General features: G+C 35.3%; 1 protein-coding gene across 1 annotated transcript in view; it reads right to left on the bottom strand.

Moving 5' to 3' along the window:
- Positions 1-1,785: 1,785 nt before the first annotated feature.
- Positions 1,786-21,579, bottom strand: part of NRXN1 (neurexin 1) — a 1,407,118-nt gene continuing 1,387,324 nt past the window's right edge. The window contains 1 exon segment of the mRNA XM_012638853.1: positions 1,786-2,093. Within this exon segment, the coding sequence (XP_012494307.1) occupies positions 1,786-2,093 (308 nt within the window).

Genomic DNA, 21,579 nt, shown 5'->3' with positions numbered 1-21,579 from the left:
TGTATAATCTATAGTTTTCTACTACCTAATGTGTTAAACTAAAACTATTTTTAATGATATATATGTAAAACCAGAAAAGTTAAAACATAGTCAATAATCAACAGATAGAGAATGATTTTTTAAAGTGGGTAGTAATACAGAATAAGAAATTATTGAAAATACTTTCCTAGCTGAGAAAGTGTTTACTTTCCAAAAATGTTTATCATGCACATCAGGTTCAGAGAATATATATATTGTTTTATTAGAAACAAAGTTTTCAATTGCAGCAGCCAGAGTTAAGGTAGATTAACCAATTTTGCTTCCATAACCTGCCCACATAATGGTTCATATTCATGCAGCAGTATACCAGTGATATTCTATTTGATTAGAAAAGGTTCTATTTTTTTAGGGACTAAAATCTTCTTGAGGTTTCCTGGGAGCAAGATCTCGATGAAGCAAATCACCCCATTTGTCATCAATACCTTGGCACAACTATCTTCCTTCTTGCTTTTCAATTTGTCCGTAAATATTTGCTACTAAATGCATGTTTGGGTATTCCATCATCTCGGATGGATTCCTGTGTGTATGTGTGTGTGTGTGAGAGAGAGAGAGAGGGAGATTGTGAATGTGAATGGATGTTGGAATGTGAGTATTTGGGGGAGAAAAGATTATAAGATATATATGTATATATTTTACCTTCTAATTCACACCTTTCATACAAATATTAAAACTTAATTGCAACAGAATGAAGGCTGTACATGTAAGAAAAAAGCTGAGTCTTTTTATATACATTCATACATATCTTCCTTAGAATAAACACTACACTGTAATTTTTTTAAAAAATAAAAGTAATTGTGGCAATTTATAATGGCAAAAAAGAAAAAAGAAAAAATAACTGAAATGTTGCTCTGATGTCATAAAACTCCCTATACTTAGCAACACTTATAACATTGAATTTACCAAAAATGGCTGAAGAGCAGAGATATATTTTGCATTTTCTATACAACAGGCTATAAAACGTCACTTATCACAGTCCAGAAAGCACACAGAGATGGATTTTATATAAACATATGTAATAACAGAGTAAGCGTGCATGAAAATTTCCCAATGATTGCATCTATGCCATCTTGTTTTGAAATTTTAGTGTGAAAATGTGCCTTATATTTCACATTTTTGAAAATAAGGCCTCCATACTTTTCATCTCTCACAACCAGAAAGGGGCTTTTTGAATGTGTTCCTACACAAGTCTTCAAAAAAGCCAGCACTTCATTTCAAATGCAAATTCCAACCACTTCTCCAGTTGCACCAGGTAGCAAACACTTACAGGTTTGCAGGTTGAGTCACCCAAAATGACAGTCTTCTCTGGCAATTGGACTAATTGACTTCTCAGGAAAGCGCTAGCACTTTGGCTAAATCCAGGATCATAGGTAGCTTCTTTTTTTGTGTTATGTTTTGTGTTGTTTTTTGTGTTGTGCCTTGATGTCGTAATACTCCTTTGCTTTATGAATGCGTGCGGTCATCACTGTCTTTTAGAAATGTTCCAGCAACATAAAGACAGGCAGAGTAAATGAAAACACTGTGGATGTTAGGGAATTTATTGGCCCCTGTTTTTTTTTTTTTTTTTCTTTTTTGAGAAACAAGAGCATGAGATACTTGTTTTTATTTTTTAAAAAGTCTTTCCTTCCTGATTGCATTCCCTGTCTTCTTTTGTATGTGCTTCATAAAAAGGAAAGTAAATAAGTTTATATTATGTCTCAGATAAAATGAAGACTATTTCTATACAAGTGTCCATTTAAGATCTTGGGATCAGACGTAATACTCTTTATCCTTGTTTTTCTTATTTTTGTTGGCGCTTTTCACACTGCTGGGTTGTTTCTCCTTTACAACTGCCCCATTGGACTGTGCTGAGTTACTGATGTAGTTTCGACTCTCGTCCACATGGTATGAGCCTTCATCCCGGTTTCTGTACTTGTACATGGCATAGAGGAGGATAAGGATGCACAGGGCGGCAGCGGCTACTATCCCAACGACCATGCCGGTGGTGCTGCTAGACTCTCGTATCACTTCTGCTGAGCCTGGGTATGGCTCTCTCCCACCTGCTCGAGTTGGGTTAGCTATAGGAAAGAGGATGAGAAAAACACAAAGTGACTATTGAGTTGATTGAATGCCAGAGAGCTATATTAGTATTTATCATCTATTTCAGGCCTAATGGAATAGCACCTACTGCTTTAGGAAAAGTATACTGTTGCCAACTGTAGCAATCCTTGTGCCTCGTGGTCACTAAAAACTAGAGACTATGAATCAAAATGTTCAGGGAGAGATGTGCCATCTGTTCTTTCTCATAGATCAATTTTGTTAACAGGATCATGTAAGCATAGCCCCAAATAAATTCCAATTAGCTCTAAAGGGCCCTGTTGGTGTGTTAGGTGAAAAATTACAAACTCAAAATGTGAAATAAAATCAAAACAGCCTTACTCTGTGATATTAGAGTGGATCATTACAAGAATCAAAGGGATATTGCTCTAGAACACTTAGGTCTAACTCTAAACTGAATCAGGACAACTGAATTTAAGATTACTTTCGAAATCTAGTGTCAAACAATTAGATTATTCAGTCATTTAATATAGTCTACCTGCTTTTCAAAGTGTAATTTTAGTCACATATTTATAAGCTCGAAAAGAATCAATGTCCTTTTTTGTTGGAGATTTATTTTCTTGCCCAAGTATGTATGTATTTTATTTATTCATTGGTGGTGGTTAAGTGATTCCCAAAGCTAAACTTTGGAGGAGACAGTTTGAAAACATTCTTTCTCAGTTTTAGATATCTTCTAGATTGGTTTTGAGTCAAAACTCAGTGCCTTATAGATAATACCTAATACCTAATAGATAATAATAAAAGACTAGCTAGCCTAGTTTTATTCAACTGATAAAACTCTCACTCAATCTTCCCAAAGTATGAATAAAGCTCTTCCTTGGATATAAGCAATGGATTACAAGGCACCAAATGTCTTCAGCAAGGCCTGGTCAGACACTGAAATTGACCATAGATGGGGAAGAAAAGGCCTAAGATTTAGTTGGTAGATACGCTGAGGGATGGCTGTTTTCCTCTATATACAAAGTTTTTCTTTCTTTTTTTTTGAGACAGGGTCTCACTCTTGCCCAGCCAGAGTGCAATGGTGTCACCATAGCTCACTGCAACCTCAAACTCCTGGGCTCAAATGATCCTTCTGCCTCAGCCTCCCAGGTAGTTGGGACTACACAACGCCAGGCTGATTTTTCTACTTTTTGTAGAGATGGGGGTCTCTCTCTTGCTCAGGCTGGTCTCGAACTCCTGACCTCAAGTGATCCTCCCACCTCAGACTCCCAAATTGCTAGGATTATAGGCATGAACCACCATGCCTGGTCAAAACTTTTCTTTCTATATAAAAGAATAGGAACTGTAGAGAGAAAAGATTATATCCCACCTTGACCCTAGGTCATTTTTCTCTATTGATTGTGCTTTCTGTATTTCCCTGAATCTCTACCCGATTCCTTGTCCTACTGAAAAATATTACTTTTCAGATGTAGTGAATTAAAAATACTATAATTTTCAAAACATTATTTCTTATAAATTATGCAAAATGAATTCAAATAATCTCAAGATTGCATATGTATTAGAGATGTGTGTATATGTGCTTATGTATATATATATATACACACAAATATACACACCCCAGGAATTGAAAATTCAAGAAGACTAAAACTGTGGGTTTTTTCCACTGCTATTAAACATCATTTAGTAATTTTTAATATTTCTACAATAGTTTCCTGTTAATTACTAGAAATCACTTACTAACCATATAGCTCTATACTGTTTTGTAATTCCACTTTCAAACATCACCAAGCTGCCTCTGCCTAAAAGTGGACTTTTTCTGTCATTTCCACAATGAGGCCTTAAAATATAGTCACTTCCAAAGTAGTAGCTCTCAGTCTCAAAGCAGCAATATGCTATGTTCTAGAGCTACAAAATGTAGCAGATGAAACCTTTTTATGCTGAATATGTCACTGCTTGTTTTACAAAAGCCCATGTAATGTTGCTGAATAAAAAGCCTTGGAGTTGCTTCTATAGCCAAGGTAGAAGGAAAAAAAAAGACTATAATCCACAGTATTTGATTGCAGGAAATTAATTTCCTCTTACAAAGAATAGAATATACTACAGTAACTCTGTAACTACCTGACAAATCAGAGGCGGCACTTTCTCTTTTAAATACAGTCATCTTTGCCAAAGTGTACCAATTAGCTCAGCTGCCAACTTTCAGTCAGTGAAAACTTTCATTTTGCAGAGTGTTCTTTTACTATGGTATCTCAAGCATAAAAAAAGGAATTTTATTTAAATGTTACCTAAATCATTTATTCCCGCCCGATGGAATGCTTTCATTTTGAACACATTTTCACAATTATTTTGTCAGAAGGAAACAGTGAGAATGGAGATAAGATTTTTAGCCATTTAGCTCATGATAGTAAAACTTGAAAATTTTAATGGAATACAGGGTTTAAGTTTTCTATACTAAGAATATATGCATAAGACAATACAAGGTATTATAGAAAAAATATATTTGCATACATTTTTCCAATTAGGAATTGGTATCATAAATGGACTATCTAATCTAAGAATATTTTACTTTTATCTGCTCAAATATTTCTGAAATGTTTTCAAAACAACTGTGCATGTAGCACAAAACAATAGATTTGTGTGAAAACAAAAACAACGTTGTTAAGACCATAGCAAAGCCTGAAATACTTCAATTTGTGCCATATATTTGATAAGTATTTTCCTTAAACAGGAGATGTTTATCTTTTTTGTAACATCAGCCAAAATGTTGTTTAGTCTCATGAGGCCTAAAAATATCTCTACGTAATCCACATGTGAAATTGTAAAGATTGTGTTTTCTTAAAGTAACCTACAAAAAAAAAAACACCCAAAACAAAATCTAAACCCAATAAAGAAACATTTTATCCTTTTTCCCCCTTATTCACACTAAAATTTTAACAACTGTCACAATAAGTTTTAATATGTCTGTTTGAAATATGTAATTACTCCTATATCTGATTAATCACATTTTTTTCTATTTATGCTTTTAATCTGAAGGCTAGTGAAATTTTTCTTGACATTTATTCTAAGATCAGAAGTATTTATGTGTTAATGGGACATAAAAGCTAGAGAAATTTAAATATTTTCATGAATAAATGTTTCATTTATTGTCACTAATGTTTTATTTTGATGATCACTGAAAAACCTGAGGAAATTTCATATTAATTAAAATGCAGAGAATAGTATAAATGACTAATAAGGTTAAATGTCTTCTTACACAAAAGTTATGAAAAAGAGAAATGTAGTTATCTCTTAACCATTTATGACAATGTTAAAAATAAAAGGAATTTAATCAGAGAAATTCATAAATCATATATTTCATGGATTTGAGAATTTTATATTTTCTTAAATACTCCATAAAATAAGATACTTTAATTAGTAAAACAATCTATAATTTTTTTCAGTAATGTGAAAAAGTAGATTAATGCACTAAAATTTCATCTCTTTTCTCTTTCCTTGAACATGTGATGAAAACACTTTATAAACAAGTATAAGAGCATAAAGGAGGAGGAGCTGAAAATGGAATGTACACAAATTAGCTTTAAGTTTTAATGGTCAAAAATTAACTCTGATTTGTATGTAAAACTAAGCTGATGTAGCAGTTATGCTGGGCCCAAGAGCACAAGGGGTCTAGGTCAATGAAAACTTAGAGCATAGGACTGATGTAGTCTACCAGGTGTTGGGAGAGCACATAGGTACACCTTAATGGCAACATGAAGGCTTTAGAGTTTTGTTGACATGTTAGCCCAGATGATTCAGAAGCTACTGATTATACTAGCAAGGATGAGGAGCTATCATAAGGGTTATGACCTCTTTCATATTTATATTCCCTTCTTTCATATTCAATTTGCCAAATGGTTATGGAAAAATTCCTGGGATTCATGCACTGATAAACAGTGTTACCTTAAAGGACAAATGAAAAGTGGCTTTTAATGCTTCCTCTCTCTTCTAATATTTGGCAAGATCTAATGATCTAATGGTCTCTTGAAATGTTCCACATGGTCTGCTTCATCCCAGTAGATTTATCAAGAATCCTTTATGCTAGCTCTGTGAATCTTCTTCTTTTTCCATTCTCTAATTAGTATTGTGATTACTTAGGGTAGGCATAAGCATCTAAGTGTTAGGACAGTTATTAACATATTTCCATATTTATACTGTAAACCAATTTATTCATATTACATGATAATTCATCATGGAAAATGCACACTAAATGCAAAAGTCATATTCCGGTGCCTTGTCATATAAATGGAATAATAAATTCAACTGCTGCTCTGCATAAAAAATTTAAGAGTTAAATCTTTAAAATTTTAACTTATCCTTAAGTTTGCTGAGATAGTTATTTTAAACTACAACAACAGCACAGAAAATTGTCCTGATATGTGTTTGTTCTTTAATTTTCACAGTCCTTGGAACTATATCTGTGAAAGAATATCATTTCCCCAAATAAGAACTAAGAAATGCCATGGGACAAACATGTTTAAGAGATTTTTTCAACTTTAGTAGAGTGAACAGGGCTGTTTGTGGCAGGCTTCATGTCTTACCAGGCTCTTCGGCCCTCTGTCACCTCCTCCATGTTCCCCTCTATTCTTCTTCTCATTTCTTCCCCCTCCTTATGTCTTCTGTGCCTCCCTCTCTCAGCTCCTAAATTATCCTTGTAGATGGCCCTCAGAGAGCATAGCTAGTATGTCCCTCCCCATCTCCAGGCAAATGAAGAAGGTCAGGCCAGCGAGGTCTTTGTCTCTTGGGGTTGGTGCATCACTCAGCAAAACATTCAATAAACAACAAAATTTACTGCCAAGTTGCTAATTTCAAATCACAATATAAAATAATTCTGTCAAAAATGTCTAAATGTGATTATTTTACCAGAATAGTTTTTATGTTTATATTGGCATGATTACTTTAAAATTTAACTCTTAAAATTACTTTTTTATTTCAAAATATTAAGGGGGTACAAATGTTTTTGTTACATGGATAGCTTTTATAATGCTTTAGTCAGGGCTATTAGTGTGCCTATTACCTGAATAGTGTTCACTATACCTTTAGGTAGGTTTTTACCCCATCCCTTCTCCCCTATTCTTGATTTCCAGTGAAATCAATTTAGTTCTTTCTGACTTTGTTTACAGATAAAATGCTTTATCAAATAAAATAATATTTGATCACTAATTTTAAAACATTTGTTATGCAGATGGAAATAAGAGGGGAATATTAAGCCATTACACTTTGTATTGGATCCCGTATTTACCAGTTTACATTGTTAATTGTACCTAATCATAACTTAGTATATTCAAATAGAATGTATACAGCGTGTAATTACTTAGCAAGATGATTCACAATGGAAGTTTTAAAATTACTGTTTTTAGAATTTTTTTATTTTTAATTATTATGGGTTTGAAAGGTAAAGTTTTGAATATCAATGAATTTTCCAAAGAGGTTTCACTTTGCAAGGAGTATATCTGACATCCTTGGTTATTCTTTCTGAGACTGGAAACATCGCAATCACATGTTGTTATTTCAAAAACTGATATTTATGTTTTTATAACTCTGCAGGAGAAATATGCCTAATTCCTGTGACATAGAGTGTGAGTTTGGTGGGTGGTGGGACCTTAAATTTATATTGAAGAGTTGACTAAGGCAATACCATGCTATCAGTTGCTCTTTCTATCACTCTTATAAAACTATTCTGTATACTTGAATAAGCTGTTCTTCCATGGTAATCACATTATATTTGTATTGTTTCCAAAGTTAGCTTTCAGGGTGAGATTGCAGTCTCCTGGCAATTTTCCAGGCTGGTTTTATTTCTTCAATGTAGACTGTTGATGTATAGGTATGTCATCAACCATGACCCTGTCATATCAAGGATGAAGCAAGAGTGATCCCGATGACAGGAAAATTCAGCTTTTCATACAATTCTTAAAGCTCAAATTACCAATCTTAAGAAATAATAAAGAATAAAACATACCAATGGTAAAAAAAAAAAAAAAAACAGAATGGAAGCTATATATTTCAGATCAGGAGGGACATATAAAACTCTATAATGCCCAACATGTATCATTCTGCTAACTGGAATTATTGGATATCCTGGCTTACAATGATACTTTAAAAAAAACTATTGGCAAGATGTATTTATTGAATTTTTTCTCAGTAGGAGTCTTTGACTAGTCTTTCTAGATTAAGCTTAAAGTAATCAATTTTAAATTTCTGTCTCTGCCCCATCTAGGAAAAAAAAAAGCTGCTTAAAATGATCTCATTAGACCAGAGCTCTATATTGTGTCTTAATAGATGTGGAAGTTATTATAATTCTAGGCTAGCCTTGAAAATGGTTTCAGATTTACAGGGGAAGATTTGACTTTTCTAGTACCCAGTTTCATTAATACTGTGAAAAGAAAATTGGAATTGTAGGCTCCTGGGGTGCTTGTGAATTGAGATTAGCACAGGTTTTTTCCCCATCTCCAAAGAAAAAAACACAAAGTTTATTATTTTCCCATTTTTGTGCTTTAGTGCAATGTAGGACAGAAGAAACAATTATGATGTAATCATTCACAAGAAGGCATGTTTAATGCCATATTTGTAGGAAGGCAGGTACATGATTTATATTACATGCATTAATTTTTACTAATACCGTGGTTTAGTGAGAAGTCACGGATGCTGGATGTTTCCAATCCTTTCCATTCTCCCCGCCCACCAATTCCACCCATATCCTGCATTTTCTGAAGTTCACTCCTTCAGGTTAGACAAGAGGCTTGAAAGAGGGCATATCTGACACATCTTAGCCCTTCCCCAATAAACTGGAGATTCAAAAAGAACTTGGAAATCAATAAACCTTTGCCACTTGCCTGGCTGCTGGGTCTGATACATTTCTCTGCTGCTTTCAAAACCACCAAAACACATGTTTAAAGGGAAGTTCAGAGGCCACGATTATGAGATAGAGAGTATTGTTATCTTCTCCAGAAATCTAGGTATGCTGTGGGCAGGGATGGTGGGCACATAAAAACTCATCATGCACCTGCCCAGTAGGTTGCCCCAACCAGGACAGGCTGCCACCTCACATGGCACCACAGGGAATGAAAAAGGCAATGGACAGCCACACCCTGTGTGACTCTGGTGACACGGAAAATGAATGGACAGAGGAACATACACATGCTCCCTCATTTCTGTGGGAAGCCGTAGGCTCACAGCATTTACATAATCCTATTCTTCAGGTATCCTATATGTTGTAAACTACGTGTCCACAGCTAGTCACCTGCAAGCCTCACAGACTTTTTACGTGGTCATTGCATCTGTGATTCGTTGTGGTGTTTACTCAAGAATGTGCCTGCCGTTCTCATGGCCCTTAATGGTCTGCTCACAGCTGCCTATATAAATGTATCTTGCATTTTTTTTCAAAGAATGTTAGTCATAATATTATTGCTGTCCTCAAGTCTACACATATCAGAAAATATTTTACATGTATGCCTTGCTCATGTGACCTTTTTCTTCCTGCCCGTCTAAATGGTACTTATTCCTCGAGACTTGGCTTAAATGCCCAATATTTTAAGAATATTCCCTCCTTCTGTTAACAAACATGTAGTGACCAAATATACAGTTAATGTTGCAGGGATTGTACTAGGTCCTGGGGGTACAGCAGATAAGCAAACACCTGATTTATATGTCCTCACGGACCTTGACATATAGTGAGGCAAAGAGACATACAGCAAAGAATCATACAGTTGAATACAAAGTAATGGCTGGGATATGCATGATGAAGGAAAACTGCAGGCACCATGCAAGAGTAGGACAGAGGTTTCTGATTTCAACTGGGGAATCAGGAAGACCCCTCTGAATCTGTGCCATTTATGATGAGACTTGGAAAATGAGTAGAGAGTCATCAAGTGAAAGAAAAGTGGGCAGAAGAATCTACTAAAAAAGAACAACATGCGGGATGAACTTGAGGAAAGAGTTTGTTTTTTAGGAACTAAAGAAAAGCCAGTGTGTCAGTAGCATAGTGAGTTTAGGGGGATAATGAAGAAGAAATTTTAAGGTGCATCTGAAATTTATCATATAGATCATAGAAAGTAGAACGAAGACATAAATGAAAAGATCAACATATTTGACTCCATGAATAATAATTTTATGTGGCAGAAGGTAACGCTAACAAAGTGAAAATGCAAATTAGAAGGGGAGAACATATTTATAGTACGTATGACAGACTAAGAGTAAATACTTCTAAAATAGAGTGTGTGTCAATTGGTAGGAAAAAAAATACACCAGAAGAATGGACAAAAAATATTCACAAGCAAGTGGAGATATAAATGCTGGTGAGAATATGAATTCAATTGTTCTTAGGAATTATTCCAATACAGTCTATTAAAATTAATTCTCTCAACCATATATTACATCACCTATTTTAGTATGAATTCTATACTACTGTGAAATCTTAATAAATGTTTCATTTAAGTTTCTTTCTCTTTCTGGCTAGATTATAGTTTCCCGTGACTCTATTTCTCTTTCTTACCAATTGCTCCACCTTCCAATCTCTAATGAAGATTTTCTGACTGATTAGAGGAAATGATATTTATAAGTTGATAAATTTTCAGGGGTAAACTAAGGTGAATGTAACCATTAAGAAAATCTAAGCGACCTTTGATATCAAAGTTTTGAGTAAAGGTTCTAATCAAGGGGCAAAACGCTGGCATTAACATTGCATACTTCCTTACAAAATATTTTTACCTCAATGCTTCCCTAACCCCCAACCTTCATATATTGAGTAAAAGAGATAAATATGATTTTATTTCATTAAACCAGAAATGATTTCTCCTGTGCTTGGGAGAATTGGGATCAATGTATTAATACATTAATGCAAATATTGTTTCAGTTTTCCCTATTGTTCCAGGTAATATGTCACTTAATTCCAGTGACTAAAGTTACTATGTTAAAGTTAACAAAGTCATCCGTTGTCTTCAGTTTGACTCATTCAGATGCCTTATTTACATCAACATCATCTGATACCCACTGTACTACAAATAGTTGATGGCTAATTTGGAGCTTTTTTTCAATTCCCCAGAATAGCTGTAGAAGTTTCCAGAGTACTTTTCAGTCTTGTTGCTATTAGAGTTGAAAAGGGTATCACCAATCAGACCAAACTTTCCACAATTGTCAAGCAGAAGAAAAGACATATAGCAATAATTGAGAAAATCAGTTTCAAAACTAGGGAGCCCAGAGAGTCTGTGTGTGTTTTTCATCAAAATGTAAGACATTTCAGAAAATGCAAAAGAGTTCTATTTTGGAATGTAGATGATACTCTTTATTACTGATTTCTACTCTAAGATCCTTACCAAAATAACTTCTCTTCCTGGGAGCTCATTGACTAAAACACACAGAAATATATACACCCAGAAATCACTTTTCTTAAAATGCATTTTCTTCTTTACATATAAAAATTTGAACAATCTATCTTTACACAAAGCCAGGAGATTCATTCCAAGGAATCCTTAAGGCCTGAAACCAGGAATTTTGGGAAAACCTTGTGTATAGTAAGACAAAAATGGCATCACGATTGTAGCGAGAGTGATGAGGAGTGTGTGCGTGTGTGTATGAGTGTGTAGGTGTGCGTGGATGCTGCAGCATTCCTTCCAGTTCTCATAGAAGCTGCTAAAGTGACCTTTTCTTTTTTTCATGAATTTATAAGTAAAGTTGGGATTTAGAAGAGCTCTAGGAAAGATTTCACAATATTCTGAGTTTAACTTAATTAAATATGTTGCCTTATCAAAACCCTCTTTCTTAATTTCCTCCCAAATATCATTACTTCATTGTCCACAGATGCTCAATATGGCTAATATGACTTCTGACTCACTGCAACACCTAAATTTCTTATTTTATTTAGTTAACAACTATTAACTTTTATCCATTACATGGTAGGCTCTGTGCTGTGCACTTTACACACATTATCTAATTTATTCCTCAAAACAGCTCTGTGGTGTTGGTATTATCATTACTTTACAGGAAAGAAAACTAACTCTCAAAGGGTTTAGGTTATTTAGGCTTCATAAACGGCACAGCCAAATTTCAAACCCAGGTCTCTCTATGGCTATTTTTTACATTCACTGTATCTGCTTTATAATTTCATACATTTATACAGATGTAATGCATCTGTTTTATACATTCAATGTGTCTGCATTTATGACTGAAGAAGAATTTATTATTATTTTCAGTTTTATCCCTGTGTTCTAATCAGCTGTCTAGTTCTATCCCTTCCAGCCACACTCCACTTCACCTCCAGCCATCTGTCTGTCCTTTACTGTAGGAGGTGACATTCCCACAGAATCTTAGCAAAGCAATGTAGAGTGGTAAAAAGAATATTGGATTAGGCAGTGGTTTTAGTCCTGGCCCTGCACCTAACTTGTTGAGTGACAGTTGACAATTCATTATCTTCTGCTAACATTTCTTTACTTAATTATTACTTAAATTATTTACCTCCCAGGGTCACTGTGAGGATCAGATTAAGTAGGATATTAAACGTGAAAGTGCTCTGAGAAGGACGGAGAGTTTTGTAAACACAGTGATGGTTTGATTATTTTCCCCATGTCTTCCATACAAAAGGTAGGAAATCAGCGGCTCTCCCAACAATTAGACAATTCTGCAATATGTACTGCACACCATGGCTCAATCCATTGTGGCAGTGACCACTAAGGGCATTATCTCTGTGGGGGCAGTTGTATTTGAGGACTTCTCTTTCATGAATGGAGGCCTTGTGAATTCAGGTGGCAAAAACAGTCATTTATGTTGAGGCGCATGTTGTTTCAGGCCATTAATTGCAGTGCTACATGTGGAGCTTGTTTGTGTTTATGTGTGAAACATTCTATCTTTAATGGATCCGTGCTCTCTGGCTCCTATGGTTGGAGTGAATTAAATTTCTCCATCTTCCAAAATTTTATTATGATATTTTATGTTTTTAGGTGTCATAAAATCAATCATCTAAGACTACTCTTTGGTAATAAATAGCTGACAGCAAGGCTTAGTATCTTAGAAATAACAATTTTAGAAAGAAACTCTAAAACCTAATCAAAAGAGTTATTAAGTAAATTTTTTTCTCTCTTTCCTTCCATGCTCTGGAATCCCTACATAGTGTACTCTGGATGGAATCTAAAGGAAAGTTTCTACTGCAGAGTTGCATGCTAGGTCCCAGGCGCCTGCACAATATATAGAGTCATTCTGTGTAACAGGGCACTGTACAGTTTTCCTGATTTAAAACTGGGTCTGTTCACTTTGGGTGACCATCTTTATATTCCTGTCATGAAGCTATTGCTGTCTCAATTTTCTTTTGTTGGGAAAAGATCATATTCTTTTTGACAAAAGTGTAATAGCTAAGGTGAAAGATTAGATGACTTCCCTCTGAGCCCATTAGAGGGAAGCGTGTCAAACACAGAATTAGGAAACATGGAAGATGAGACATCTGTGGGGGAGTAGTTGTGTTGGTCTGTATGCCTGGTAGGTCACGCTGCCAAGAGTATTCCTGAGTATCTTAGGAGGGAGAACAAGGGGATTATAAGAGGAAGCATGAAAATTAATCATCCCTTCTTTCAAAAGTACTCTCTCTCTCTTTTTAGGGGAAAAAAAAGCCTAAATTATTTTCCTCCAAAAATAACAATAGCAGATGATATGTTCCCTTCTCCCACCATAGCAACCTAAATTTATCCAGCTGAAGCACTGCTCTTGTCTTACCAGTTTCAGTGGTTACTGAGAAAAGTTTTATGCTGATAGAAGTTAGAAATACTTCTTAAAACTTCCTGATGCTAAAGTGTCAAATACTAACATTTCCCCTTCTTGTTTGGGCATATAGATTTATTTCTATTAACGATATGGTTTATTCCTTAATTTGTTATTACTAATAAACGCTAATTTATATTATCAAAGTTTCCAAGGGACAGACTATGCTAAGTGCGTTACATGCATTGTCTCATTTTTATTAGTACAACGTTATGGGTATTTAACATTATTCATGTTATTTTGCAGATGCAAAAAGTCAAGTACACAGAGGTTTAATGATTTCCTTCTAATTACACAGTAGGTGGCTGAACTGGGATTGGAACACAGACACTCTGACCTCCCAAGTTTGCTCAGTGATGCAAAAGATTTTAGGTGCTCACAGATGTGGCAACATTAGTATTTTCTCTTTCTTTCCCCTAATTTTATATTTTTTAATAGAATTGATGGCTCTGGCTATAGTGGCATCTTTAATACATCATTCTTAACCTGGAACATAAATATTCTTATCTTTTCTATTTTAGTACCAATGCCAGGCTTCTTATAACACTCTGTGGATGGGTAAGGAGCTACTCATGATAACAGTGATCTAATTAGCAAGTCAATGTGTTGAGATGAGACCTGCAGGCTAAAGCCAAATGTAGCATTTGTTGCTCCTTAGAGCACATGAGCCAACAGTGAAAGCATATTGGCTCTTCATGGAGGCAACATTTCCTGTAGATAAGATTTAGAATATGCTAGCTTACTTCTGATGCCATCTGAGCAAATGTAATTAATGAGGTACCATGAAAACTCCACAGGAAACCAATTTCATTATAAAAACAGCTATTTGACACAAATTACAAGACAATATGACTTCATTTCTTCCTGGATTTCATGTTTTCATAAGAGATAAACGTACTCTATATTTTCCTAAACCTATACTACATTTCTCACTTCAAGGTTGGTAAATATTTTAGAGCAAGGAGATACATCTCGTTGTCTCTTTACAAACCTCAGTATTACATGTCATGCCCTAGAAAGGCTCTTATTGTATTTTAGAATTTCTAACAAGAACTTGTGATATCAAACAGATTATTAATGCTTTAAGGCTGGATATATATAGACTGCCTAAAAACTTACTCTGTACTCATTACTGAACAGATTTTTGTTTTTTACTTATTGTGGGAGGGTTCAGAATTAGCAGCCATCTAATTTTTGCAGACTTTCACGTAAATGCTTAATCTAATTCAGCAAACTCACTTATATGCTAAGTAATTATTATACGTGGCCAATCATATGTTAGTTAAGACATTTTAATAGGGCCCATCCTCTGTAACGATAAAACGGACTATGCTCATTTTTCACTCAGATCAAATCTGTGACATTTTATGAGAGACCTCGGTACGTGGCTGAATAATGTCACAAAACCAGCCCTAGTAGCAGCAGGTTCTCCACCTATCATTGGACATAATTATTTCTTAGTATGTGCCAGACACTCTGCTAAGCATTGTGTATATATCCTCTTTTTTTCAATCACACAATGACCCTATTCTCCCCATTTTACAGAGTAGGAAATTGACCATCGAAAATGCTAAGTAACTTCCTCAATAACAGGAAAGGGCTGCATCTCAACCTAGTTGTGATTCTGAAGTCCCAGCCATAACTAATACTCATTTCCTGCTGCATATCACAATTCCTACAAAATGCTGTTAAAAGCTTTTCTGAAGTGTGACAAGGATCCATTATATATATATTTTTTAAAGTCCAAAAATCACAGAAGGGGCAAAATAGTTCAGAATAAATAAAAGTTGTATTCTGGGGAAACAAAACAAAACACCTTTTATTTTATTTCCTGCTGGTCTCTTGGTAGGAACTAATTTTGGTGAATGAAAACTGGTTGCTAAAAAAGTTGATTTCAGGTTGACCAAACCTGCCTCTAGGCTCCTGGCCTTTTATTTCTTGGGGCATTTGTAATCCAAATTCTCTCTCTGCCCCTTTGATATGTAAATATCAAGTACTTGAGAGCCAGCTCTTTGTAACAATCAAAGAAGACAGCATCCCTATCTCCCAGTCTCTGAGGGAAGAGTAGAAGCCTAACTTTGGTGGGCTCCCTGCTCCTAGTTGTAAAACTACCTCCTGTCATGAAGACATGAGAAGGAGAAAGTTTACTTTTCCTTTGGCTGAAGCCAATCAACAAATGCAATTGGCCCCAAATCCCTCACCTCAGCGCCTAAAAACTCTCCAGCCTTTTTTTTTTTTTTATGTCAGTGAGTTGGCCTCAGGCTAACTTCTGGCCTCCTTCTCTTATTGCAATAGCCTTGAATAAATCTGCCTTGCCTGTTTAACTTTTTGTTCAATGTAATTTTTATTCTGACATCACTGCCTTCAGAAAAGCAGAGGGAAAGTTAGCAAGAATGAAGTGTGAGGACTCCCTTTCATTTTAGCCTTATACTGTTCATTTTTACCCTAGTGTTGTGAAGAATTGAATTCATATGTAAAAAACACTTGCCACAACAGCACGTTGCACCCTGAAAGACAGCTAAGCACATCAGGGTCCAACTTCAGCCGCCCTGTCTTGCACCTGAATGATCAGCCGGGCCCTTGGCACTGATTCTGGCCTAGTACTCAGGAGATACTGTAGACGTTCCCCCAAAGGGAACACTCATTACTGCTGTTTTTCTGGCTGCAGTCCCCAAATCCTCCATTTTAACAGCAATGTGTTGGCTATTATGGGCTAGTTAAACTTACTTTTGAATAATTACATAATACCCCAAATTTAAATGTAGAGCAAAATTATTTTCCAATCAGGCTCTAAAAATATGACCTAATAAGTAATATATTCCTTTAAATGATTGTGATTACTTATTTAATGAGAAACTGCATCTGGTTCAATATATATATCTTTATTCCTAATGTAGTTAATGGGATCAGTTCAATAGAAATCCCTTGATCATTTCTCAAAATAGCACGCTGGAAAACCAGTCAAAATTGGATGGTAATTGCAACAAATTTAACCTAATGAACAGTAATACATGAAAAGGAATTTTGCCATCAAATTTAAATTTATGCCATGAAATTGTTTAAATGAACATTTTAAATCCTGTATTTATGAGGTGCTTGAATTTTAGAGGAAAACTCTTTTATATTCCAGGAAACTAAAAGCCCACCTTTTCTAAACTAGAGAGCTCACTATCTCTCTCATATTACGCTACATAACTTAATCTCTCTGAATCTCCTTAGCTATGAAAAATAATGAAATAGAATAATGTTTGTAAAGGACTAAGAACAAGGATAAGAACACTGAAATAGAATAATGTTTGTAAAGGACTAAGAACAATGATAAGCACAGAATAAATCTGCTCTAAATACTAGTTAATATCTATCATTGCTTATGTCATCTGAACCTTGTTAAATGTGATCCCACAGGCACACAACATTTGTGTGTTGAGTGGTTGTACTGATCACCTCATCTCTTGTTTCAGCTAAAAAGATGTCACAAGAATGAATTGAATGATTCTTTTCTTCTCCTATGACTACCCTTCTCCTATGACTACCTTGATTTTATTATTCAAGGAAGCTCTTCTTTTTCTAGTTCAACAAAAGTTTGATTTGAAAGTGACCCAATATCCTACTAGATCCCCACCTCAACACACACAAAGAGAATTGACATATTATTCTTAGCATTGTACATCTAAGAGGAAATTGTCCTTCCTAAATAGGGTTCTTAGGAAACAGGAAGCTGATCCAGTTCTTTTTGTAACAAATAACAAATTGAAGTTATTCATTAAGAAGCTTCATACTAAAGAGGGTCATTATCTTCATTTATAATCTCAAATATCAACACAAAAAAAATCACCTTTTTCAGCTGGGTGTGGTGGCTCATGCCTGTAATCCTAGAATTCTGGGAGGCCAAGCCAGGAGGATTGCTTGAGCTCAGGAGTTCAAGACCAGCCTGAGCAAGAGTGAGATACCGTCTCTACTAAAAATAGAAAAATTAGTGGGGGGTGCAGTGGCACTCGCCTGTAGTCCCAGCTGCTCAGAAGACTGAGGCAGGAGGATTGCCTGAGCCCAGGAGTTTGAGGTTGCAGTGAGCTATGATGATGCCACTGCACTCTAGCAGGGGTGACAGAGTGCAATACTCTTGTCTCAAAAAAAAAAAAAAAAAAATCACCTTTTTCAAACTTCTTCAGTTTAGAGAAAGAGTTCTATTTAGAAGAGGGCCTCCAAACTAAAATATACTAACATGATTAAAGGCCATCTTGGAAGTAAAGTGATTTTGCAGTATTCCTAATTTGTAAAAACTTACTAAGTGAATCTAAAATGTAAGATTTCAAAGAAATCTGTTTTACAAAAACATGTATTTATGTGAAAAGAAGTAGTCTTGGAAAATATGTATGTTTATATAATACAAATAGTAATAACATCAAACACTCATATAACACTTATGAGCAGAGTGTTGTTCTATAACATGCTTTCATATATTAATTCATTTATTCCAACAAACACATCTCTAGGCTGTGGGAAAAATTACAGAAAGTACAAGTGTTTTTTGAGAAAAAGTGTAAAGAAAATATCATCCAACTGTCATGTTTCTAGGCTGCTTACACCAGGCACTTAAGGACAATGGTGGCCTGTGACCTAGTTATCAAAGGTTGCCTCAGATTTCTACCCGTCAACTAAAAGTTGGGGTTCAATTGACCATCCTGAATTGCATAGCCACCCTTTCATATTCTAAAACACTGTTTAGAATGCAGGACAGTGTGTCTGGAATTGAGTGCAATTGAGTTCCATGTGTTTCCACCCAGGGGGTTGTCCCTGATCTAGTTTTAACATGTACAGTTCCCATCAGGAGGCTTGAGTGGTTTCATCAGTTGTCCACCAATTTTCAGCCAGGAAAAGTAACAGCATTATGTAAAAGGGGAAAAATAGCTTGAATATTCTTTTTATAACTGAATTGGGAAAAAGAAAAGCCACCATTTATATTCTACTTTATGCCAGGCATTATTATAAGTGGCTAAAATATATTAATTTTAGTTCTTGCAACAACCCTGAAAAATAGGTACTATTTTAATGTCAACAGTAAAGAACCCAATAATCAGAAAAAAATGCTAAGATAGCATCTAAGGTAGAATGAAGGATGTCCCTTGTTAGAACTCAGGGTATAAACTTTCTATTTTTGCTTTCAGAGCTTTGAGCAGTGGGTATACAGTAAGACTCAATAATACTTGATCAATGATGAAATTGACAACGCACCAAATATACAACTTCCCTCTTCATTAAGATTTCTGAGTGGAACCACATGGTAATTCAAATTTATGAAACACTTGATAAAAGGAATCATTTATTTATTAGTGCTCAAGAAGATTCCAAATTTTTCCTGTTTGTTCCATTGACAGCCTTAGAAAGGTATTAATACTTAATAAATATGGTACATTTTCAGAGAAAAAGCCATTGTTTGAATATGGAGGGAGGGTCAGAGTGATTGGAAAGCTTTCCTGTGTAAATACTCACAGAAAATGAAATACCCAGAAGATTTGGGCAACATACCTGTAAAAGTAATTGTGCATCTCTTTACAAAGAACTGCTTTCACTTGCTTAACAAAAAGCAAATATGCAGAGCAGATAATCTCCATTTTGGAATGTTAACCTCAATATGTCTTCTAAAGAGCCAGTATCCCAAAATATGACATACTGACATCTGAAATGATTTTTATCAAGATATAGCTAACAACATCCAAAGTCTAATAACATCAGCAACTACAATTATTGTCCATATTATATTTGTATTCAAGATGAACAGCAAGCAGGAAAAAGATTTAAGAAAATCAGCATATTAAGGAACAATGACCTGTAGGAGGGGGCACCCTATACTGAAATATTCAGATTTAAATAGGATTAGGATTTTAAAAAATCCATTTCCCAAAAAATGTTTGAAAATAGAAAATGTATAAACTAAGAATTTCATTAGAAGTTGTCACATAAATAGAACCAATTCTGTCACAAGGGCCAACTCCAAATGAAACATTAAAAATGGGCATTTAAAAAATTACAGAGAGTTGATGGAAAAGAACTAATGCAGAAAGAGATTTAACCTACAAAATGCAATATAAAAATAGAAACTACTCATGGAACATACACTATCAAGACCAGGAAAGATACGATCACAAGATTAGCTTACGATGAATTACTCCATTGACCCAATATAATTTGAAGTTCTTGTATTAACAGGAATTGATGAATTGAAAACTAAGGAGCAAGGAAGGAAACACTGAAGGAGAGGATAAGAAATTAAACTAGGTTTGGTACAAGAGGTATTAAAGTGCTGTCGTTAGCTACAGTCAGTAGCTGCTGTCTCTTATACTTTGGGCAACAGGCTTTAGTGTAGTAGAACAGAATCGAAATTTAAAGAACTAGCCCATGCAGGCAGCAAGACAAACAGGGTTCTTGTTTCTTAAAGGTTATCTTTTTTATGGGGAGATGCAAGCTATACATTAATGAATGAATAACAAATGGATAAGTAAACATCATTTTTTCAGATAGTGATAGTGTGGCAAAGAAAATAGAAGCAGAAAGATGATCTGGAGTATGGCTATTAACAAGCTGCTATTCGCTTTCCATTGTGCTATGGTATTTAACAAAGCAGGCAAAAGTCAGGTGAGCCCAGGCTCATGCCTATAATCCTAACATTCTTGGAAGCTGAGGGGGAAAGATCACTTGATCTCAGGAGTTCAAGACCAGCCTGAGCAAGAGCAAAACCTTGTCTCTACCAAAAATAGAAAAAATTAGCTGCGCGTGGTAGGAGGTGCCTGTAGTCCCAGCTACAGGAGTCAGGAGGATCACTTGAGCCCAGGAGTTTGAGGTTGCAGTGAGCTATGATGATGTCACTGCACTCTACCTGGGGTGACAGAGTGAGACTCTGTCTCAAAAAAAAAAAAAAATGAATAAAAAGGAGAAGATGACAGAATGGTTATCTCCCTCTTTCTCTCTTTCTTCTCCCCCACCATCCTGTTCTTGGCTCCAGTGTCCCCAGAGAAAAAGTGAAACAGTAAACTAGTCTATAAGGAATGATTAATAAGACCTACAAAAAAAATGGATCATTTAACTAAGCTTGAGAAGAAAAGAAAAAGTGACAATTTTAAGGGCAATTAGAGCTCTCACCATAGATTTCCTAGGTGCTCACGATAAGGACTCTTTATAAAGAGGATGATAGCTTATTAGACAGCGAAAGGATTCAGGCCAGGGAAAAATCAGAAAGTACTGTAATTAGTAAGAACCTGTGTAGTTTTCATCACTGTGTTAATACTATTTAAAATACTGGAAAAATTGACTACCCTCAAGAAAACACTAATTGGGAAAACAAAATCAACTGCACACACACCCCAATGTACAAAGACCAGACTTTGCTATATGAACAATCCATGCATCTCAGAGGAGATAAGATACAAAAACAAATGTCCTCGTAAGGAAGATTAACACCAGAAAGGTTGGGCACGTGAGCATAGGAGAAATAGGGAGGAAAATTTGAGGGTAGGAGAAGGCAGAGAGATGGCACTGATATAATGACAAAAAAGCAATAACTTATTTTTAAAATTTAACATAGAGATAGTGAGAATACCAATGAAAACAAAAGCAGGGTCTTGGCAAAAGGGCCAAGGATGGTGTCATGGAGTGACCATATCTGTCCAGACAGCCAACAGGGACTGGAGCTGGAGTAATTGAATGGATGATCATCAGAGATCTGATGATGGT

This window comes from Propithecus coquereli, unplaced genomic scaffold (assembly GCF_000956105.1).
Source record: "Propithecus coquereli isolate 6110/MARCELLA unplaced genomic scaffold, Pcoq_1.0 Scaffold136, whole genome shotgun sequence".
NCBI lineage: Eukaryota > Metazoa > Chordata > Mammalia > Primates > Indriidae > Propithecus > Propithecus coquereli.
This window is presented reverse-complemented; position numbering and strand designations above follow the sequence as displayed.